General features: G+C 38.8%; 1 protein-coding gene across 1 annotated transcript; it reads right to left on the minus strand.

Moving 5' to 3' along the window:
* Positions 1-3725: 3725 nt before the first annotated feature.
* nanog (nanog homeobox) lies at positions 3726-6231 on the minus strand. Its single transcript, XM_053495064.1, has 4 exons — positions 5795-6231; positions 5283-5656; positions 5069-5188; positions 3726-4970 (listed from the first exon to the last, which is right to left on the minus strand). Exons 1-4 carry the CDS (start codon positions 6186-6188, stop codon positions 4650-4652), a joined length of 1209 nt encoding a protein of 402 aa, XP_053351039.1. The 5' UTR covers positions 6189-6231; the 3' UTR covers positions 3726-4649.
* Positions 6232-8333: the final 2102 nt, after the last annotated feature.

Below are 8333 nucleotides of genomic sequence, written 5' to 3' on the forward strand. Positions count from 1 at the left end.
AACAAAAGGTCTAATAAACCCAATTTTTGATTCTGACCCTCATACAACATAACCAATTATCCTTGCAAAATGATGGTGGCTTTTGTTTAGACATAGCAACAAATTTGCATAGAAATAAGCTTAATCATTTTTTTTTATTGTTTTACGAGATTCAAGATATTTCCATTTACTAAGATATCACTTCTCTGCAGCTGCATAGGGCCTTTCTCTCCCTCGTGTCACACTCAGCGTCAGGCTTAAAAACTTAAACCTCAGTGAGAGAATGAAGAGGAGCTGTCTTGCACACAAGGAGAGGAACACTGTGAGAGTGAAGGGCAGGAACAGCAATCAGGTGAATGTGAATGTGGTTATAGCTCTTAAAGTTTAATGTGAGCCAGGGGCACCACTAGAGATTTTGGGCCCCTGGAAAAACTAATATACTGAGCACTTTTCAACTGCAAGCATTTTAAGTGACTCAGGGCCCTTGCGATCGTCTTTACTTAAACCCCTTCACTTCACTCCTGATACCAGCAAAAACAGTAGAGTTTATTCATTTGCAGTAATGTTTGTCTGTTTGCAGATCATAGCTGTGTTCTGTGACTTTGTGCCTAATAAACGTCAAAGCACCACTATTGATCATGTTTAATACTAACTGGCAACAATATTTACAACGCATTTAGGTGGCTAATGAGTTTTAAAGGATGCCTGGATTATTCCAGAGGTGACTGTAACATCTGTATAATGGATCTCCTATCAGATAAGATACTTCTGCTCACTTGTCCCTTGGGTTGCTCCATCAGGATTTTAGGGGCAATCACTGATGTCAGATCACTAGAAACTGATTACACCGATTACAGGGTCTATTTGAAGTCTTATCATGTAGCATTATTTATTCAACTATGATTACAACAACAATTAAGTATTGAAATTACAAGAGGAATATCATGAATTGACAAATGGCAAGCAGCATGTGCTGGGTAGGAGCTGGCTCTATTTGAGTTTTACAAATAGAACTTTCCTGTAGATTATATAAAAATAAACAAAATAACAGACAGAACAAACAGTCTTATATATCCGTCTATAACTTTAACTCCCTTCTGAGGTCGGCCATTGCATGTTCACATCTCTTGGGATGTCAAGAAGAAAAGCAGAAGCACAACTGCACTCTCACGGTGGCTCAGAAGAAGCTCAGTGAGGTTTTGTGGGCATTTAGAGAGGAGTAGAGAGAGCAGGAGTGAAGTGGAGAATGAGAAAGAGTGGATAAAGATTAGTAGCTTATTTCTTAAGCATCAATCGCAGATTTTTTCTTTAGAAATATACTGTAAGCATCTCCCCATTTTTGGCTGACAACTTGTTTTGCTTCTCATCTATAATATTTCTTGCTGTGCTAAAAATTTGCTCGCTATCAGCACTTGTGCATGGAGCACAGAGGGAGGTTCGTGCTGCTTGTCTGGTAGCAGGAAAGCGGCTTTTATTGTTCTGTCAAAAAACAAGAGGCTGTATATTTTGTATAGATCATTGGCTCTGATAGGTAAAGGTTCAACTGCAACGATACTAAGCTGCTGATGTCACCGCCACCATCCAACAACTCAGCACACAGCATACATACAGTAGCATGGTACTTCCACTGGGGGTTCGGACCCGCTTGCAGCCAAACTCTCTTCACCATCCTGCTGCTCCAGTCCAGTGGGCAGAACATCAGAAAGCAGCCCACATATCTGGGACTTGAGTGTGTGGGGAAAATCTGTCCTTGTACCTTTTTATTAACAAGAAAAGAAAATATTAATTTATTGACTTGAATTGAATATCAATTTATCAAACATCCTAATCACAGAGGAGTTATTATATATGTTAAAGAAATGTTCTATGATTGAATACATTCCTAATCCTCTTCTTTTGTCAGATGACTTGCATTTTCAAAAAAAAATATTATCTTACAGCAAATTTAACTAATTTATTTATTTTATTTAACTAATATACATGAAATACCAGCCTATGTAATAACACAATGACACTTTATTCATTTCAGTAATAGCTCCTTTTATCAATCATTTGGAGCAAAGAGGAATTCTTTGCAATATAAATTAAGGAGCCTGCTGGAATAATAAAAATATTAGGCCTTAATAGGCTGGCCCAGCTGTTTCTAAATACTTTTGCAGACGGAGGCTATTCCTGATGAACTTTACAATGGACAATTACAATCGTTAGATGATCAATTTTTTTGTTGATAGAATTCTAAACTAAAACTAACTGATCTTCACTGTGACCACAGAGTAAGTCAATGTTCACTGATACATGTGGGTTTGAAATGTTTAAACTTACTTCAGTAATAAAATACAATATAAATCTAATTTTTTTTATTCTTATAGATTTCCTTGTTGAGAAAATTACTATATATATATATATATATATATATACTATAATAAAATGTATTCATATATTAAATTTTAATACCTTAAATGTGCACAAACATGAATGTGTTAATGGTTAATCTCTCAAAAACCAAATGAGTGCACATGTTTATTTTGGGTGCACAACATGTATAAATGATGCACAAATAAATGCTTTTTGTCATTTCTGATCATGTCAGCATCCAAGTACATGCAGGTCTGCCTAAGCAACTCTGACATTACCTTTCATTTTTTTTAGACAGGCCACATACACTGATGTCAGTACTAATGCTGAAAATACACTGCAACGGCAACCCAAGGTAATCACCTCAAACATTTATAGGAAAAATTCTATTGATTAAATATTGGTTGTTTTTAACCTTATTTCTATCCGAATAGATTTACTTATTCTTAGACCAGCAGTTTTGCAACACTACTCATGGAGAAACCCAGGTCCAGCACATTTTAGTGTTAAGTCTGTTTAATTAGCTGATTAGTTATACCAAGTGTGTTTGTAGCTAAGAAAATGTGCAGAGTACAGGTCATTCAGGACCAGGACTGAGAACCACTGGCTTAGACGGACAAGTGGAGCAAACTGTTTTAAAAGAGGAAGAACTAGATTGGGATCACTGGAGCAAATGGTTTACATGGCTTAAAAATACAGACTTCTCATCCTGGCAACCCAGAATCTGAAGTCTACATTGGACAAACATTAAAAAGAAATTGCCAGTATGTAAATTTTTGTAATGACGGAGTCCAAATTTGATCTAGATAGCATGAACCCACACATCCTGATGGGGACACCCGTTTAGGGTGCGGGGAATGTCTTTTTGACACACAGTACACTGGTTCCATGCACATATATTGAGTTCAATATATTTCCCCTTTAGCAAAACACAAGATCAAAACAAGGTTTCCAAAATCTGTTTGGTCCATACCAACAGATTTACCAATTAGAGGCCATCATATACAGTATTGGAAATATTAAACTTTGGCATATGTGTTGTAGACAAATTAGCAGAATATAGACATATGGCTAATCCTAACTTCATTATGCAAAAAAAAAAAAAAAAAAAAAAAAAACCACATCATTTTCAACTTCGGGTTAACAACTTTATTAAACAAAATACCCCAAGTGTGCCCCCTCTGCCATGTAAAATGTCAAAGATTGGATTTACCCCAAAAACTTTGTTTCCTGATATAAATACATGGTGATGTACAGTAATTGTGTTATCTATTAATAGTGGAATGTATGTCATGATTAATTACATGGCATTTATTAAACTTGTGTTTATTTTTTTTTTTAATCCACCCCCAAAAAGTTGCCTAATAAAAGATGCACAAACCATTTTGATGTAAATTCAAAAGCATTTATGCAAACATACATAATTAAATTAGATGAAGTATTATCTGCTTACAAAAAAGAAAAAAAGAAAAAAAGTGTTGGCCGACAATACAATGATTTAGTCAAATTAACTTTAAGGAATGAGGTCAATATAAAAGTTGATTATTTCAATGCCATCTGTGGGGAAACTTGCACCCATCCTATAGCTACTAAACGGACATCAAGAAGGTTCAAGCTACACCAAACCAAAAGGTCAATAAACAAATGCATTCTTTAGTCATTGGTAGCTTCAAAGACAACCATATACAAGCCAAGTTACAAGTACAAATGGATTTGGACGTCACAGCTTACTGTAAACACAGACAAGAGATTTGGTTATATAAAAAGGTTCTTTTAGCATAGGTGAAGACATTTTCAGGAACACCAAATAAAAATTTATTTAACACCCCATGACAACATACATGTGTAGAATGGCTGCAAAAGCACAGCTTGTAAGACCGGTGCTGAACACCTTGAGAATTGCAGGGATTAAAAGAGCAAGGGTTCCTGGTAAGACATTAAATACTCTGGGAGGTGCGTTGAAATTATAAAAATAGATCTTCCATATAAAAGTAGAGGAATGAAAATCATGTTCAGAGCATTGACAAATTAGTTTGTAGCCAATTTAAAAATAAAAAATAAAAAAAAATGAGAAAAATGACTCCTTAAATCAGGAACCATTCACAGACAGTCTACAATAGGGTTTCCTGTTCCAGTCTTGGAGGGTCAGGGTCTGGAACCAATGCCCCCGGTCAGAGCAGAGTCATAACCAAATAGTGACCAGCCCCCAACCCTTCATGAGTGCAACATGGAATGCTTTTTGCCATGATCACAAACAGATTCAAAACTATTTACACATGCACACAAACCACAGGCAGCCAGCCAAGTGCAGTTCACTAAGATGACCAGTGTGTGGCGTTATGCACTGTGGCCATCTGTGTAGGGCTGCTGCCTGGATCAACAGTGCCAGCATCACTGGTACCAACATTCCCACCAGCTGACACATAGCTGGAAGGATTGAGGAATTCGTAGTGCTGCACAGCTGGGGGTAGACGCCAAGTCCCCTGAGACCTGGGTGAGACCTGGGAAGGGGACAGAGGCCTGGGGTAGTTCAGGTAAAACGAGGGAGTCTGTGGAGGGCTCTTCTTAAACACAGCATCTCTTAATTGGGAGTTGTTATAAAGGTTCTGGGTCAGTATTGGGGCATCCACCTGGAACTGAGAGGGACAAGATAGAGGTCAATATTCGGAAGGAGAGAGTTACCTGCAGCAGCATGGCTTTAATGATAAACATCACCAAAACAACCTGTATCTACCTGAGAATGTGTAGTCTGAGCGTTTGGAATCCCAGTGGTGATGTACCGCTCAGTTACCCAGCTGTTATCTTTCTGGTGCCTCTTTAGTTTCATTCTGCGATTTTGAAACCAGGTTTTCACCTTCAAACGAGAAGACAGTGTTCAGATGATCAGTGTTCAGGTCTTATGGAAGTTACAGCTGGTTAATTGTAGCTATAAATAAATGAATAAATACCTGCTTGTAGGTGAGTCCCGTGAGCCCTGCTAGAGTCTTCATCTCGGCCGGGGTGAGGTATCTCTGCATGTTAAAGCGGTCGTTCAGGGCGCTCATCTGCTCCTCGGAGAAGGCGGTGCGCGCTTTGGCCTTGCGCGGGTGCGGCGCGGAGACCGGCTCAGGGGACGGCGGGACTGTGGACACCGCGGGCAAGCCGCAGTCCCTCTCTACACTCATGCAGTTCGGTTCTTCTGATGGGGCGGACAGTGAGCTGGAAACGACCTCGGGGCTGCCGGTGTCCAGCTCATGTGTCCGCTCTTTTTTAGTCCATTCGGAGAGATCCAGATCCACCGGTGCAGCGCTGCCCTCCCGACTGCTCCCCGAACTCCAGGAATCTGTCGGAGGAAATGAGAGCAAGTTATAAACACTTATACACGTGAAAGTGAAGAGGAAAAAAATAGGACTGGAACTAATATCGAGAAAAGGCCTGTTATGGGTAATTAATTAGGATTTGCGTAAAAAGTTTTGGCGACCTGGTGTGTGTCCCTCGGAGTCGCTCGGCGTGTCACTGCCTGCTCGCTCCTGCTCCTTACTCACGTGATCAAACTGGACCCGGTTGTGCGAGAGGAACAGACGGCCGGTCTGCGTGTGTCCCTTCGAGTCTGCGTAGTACACCACCGAGCCCGGGTACTGCGCCTCAGAGCTCGGGGTGGTGAAGTCCGGACTTCCGGGTGGAGTTTGAGAGGAGGAGGGCGGCTGTGAGGTGTAGTAGCCCCCGGTCAGCCCTACAGAGGAGCCGTAAGCATGCTCTGCCCAGCTCATGTTAGGGTGTGCTTGCTCGTGTGGCTGCGGGTACATCAACCCGTACGCGTAAGCGTGGTACGACGGACTGTAGTTGTAGCTCACCGGCACCTTCCAGTCCGCCATCTCTGTGCTAGCAGTGGGTTCAACAGGTATACCGGATTAAACAGTCGCAGGGTTGATGCACAGTCTAACCTCCCGTCACAGAGTGAGTGAGTGAGTGAACAGAAACCCGGCACTCCTGCAGAGCAAGTCCCCCTCAGTCCGAGCGCGCGCTGTGTCCCAGTAACACACTCATCATCTACATAAACCGTCCAGCGTGTTGATGAGGGTTTATAAAGCCAGGTGTGTGTGTGGGGGTGGATCAGGTGGATCCGGAAGACTGTTGTTCAGACCAATCAGAAACAGGGTGGGGGAGTCAAAACTTAGGGCTCTGAAAAACCACACCCTTAAAAACCTCCCCTATTTATTTAATGATTTACTGTTTAATGAACTGTTTCATCTTTTATTGCTACTTTAAGTTCTAAAGTTTTTTCCAGAACTCAGTGTGGTTCACGTTTTGTGCTTTCTTGTTTTATTTTACTTGTATTTATTTATTTTAAATGATTACTTGTCTTTGATTATTTTTGTGTTTCATTATTTAAAGAGCACATTAATTGCTAATTTAAATACCTGTAAGTATGAAGAAAGTTTGCAATATCGTTGCAATATATCCTTTTTTTTTAGATGCAGTAGAGTGCTAATAATCTTATAAAATGTATAAGTAGGCCTATGTATAGCATGACTTAGAGACAACTGTTTAAAAAGATCCTTTCAAAGGAGGAACCTTGCATTTTTCGACTCCAACGACAGCAAAAACAATTTATTTGCTGTTCTGGATAATTGCAATATAGCTGCGGTTTTATTTTTATATTATGATATAATTCAATATTGAGATAAACCCTTATGTTCTGTTTGGGGTAACCGGGACCACAGAGTTTTTTTTTAACCAGTTTTATCTTTATTTTTTTTTTCAGTTTTAGCTTTTCCTAATTCTGCAAGATTCCGCCAGTAAACAAGCATTCTGTTATTGTGCCCCGGACACTCTCTGTATTCATTTATACATAATTTGTGTTTAAGGTGTCAGAGAAATCAGCTATACAATATCAATGAATTAAATCTTTTTGTACATGTATGTTCTGTCTGGAGTTGAATATTTAAATTCTAATTTTATTTGCCACATACTTGCCTATACACAGTATGATATACAGTGAAGTACTAGAAAGAATGGTGGTAAAAAATAGAAAAATAGAGAGACAAATTTTACTGCAGTAGGAAAAAAGATAGAAGTACATTTTAAAATGTAAAATTGTTGTACACATCGTCTACCATGTATTGTATATTGGACAAGTAGTCATAAAGAATCCTCCCTTTTTCTATGAGATGCACTCTACCATGAACACTTACTTTATGTACATTGTAGATCTGTGCTGTACTCTGTATATTTCTGCTGGCTTAATTTATTCTGTATAGTTCTTAAATGTTGTGTACTTACTTTGTATGGTGTCTTGTCTATAAACCAGATGTACTGTGTTGTTATGTAGGTCTGTTTAAGAGTCACTAATAACAGGAATCAAATTCCTTATACAAAACACTTTCTGTGTAGTGAGTAGTCAGAGTTATAGACTCATAAAATATTTGGATTTCTTTTTAATACAAATGCAGCCTTGGTGTCTCTGGGACCCCAAAAAGCAAGACAGTAAAAATAATGCCAACTGAACACAAGAGACATTAATACAGATGTAAAAACATATAAAGCAATTCATACCCTAATGCTTTTTACCTTTTCCCCCATGTATGTCTTTGCGTTTGTCTTGCTTTTCAATGGAGTTGTTTTTCTCCTTCCTAATGAGCCTAATCTGTTCAACTTTATGGGTTAATGCTCAGGTATTCAGGTGTTAATTCATGCACAAATAGCCAATCATCACCACATTATCGCTCTGTGTCTGCACATCAACTTCAAAAGCAAGGAGTGATATCTATTGTTCTTGAAAACTTTCTTTACAATGTTTAATGCTAATCACTGGGTGGATTTTTCCCCTCTTAAAAAAAAACAAAAAAAAAACTTTTTGTTTAACCTGAAACTTATGTGGATCATTCTACAATAACAAAACAGACACATTACCTGTACATGTTTAGAAAATGTAGTATTTACTATCAATCATGAAATACAATTTCTTATTTTAATGTTCGATATTTAATTTTAGCATTTTTTAAAGACCAAGTAAGACC

Source organism: Clarias gariepinus, chromosome 4, assembly GCF_024256425.1.
Source record: "Clarias gariepinus isolate MV-2021 ecotype Netherlands chromosome 4, CGAR_prim_01v2, whole genome shotgun sequence".
Taxonomy (NCBI): Eukaryota; Metazoa; Chordata; class Actinopteri; order Siluriformes; family Clariidae; genus Clarias; species Clarias gariepinus.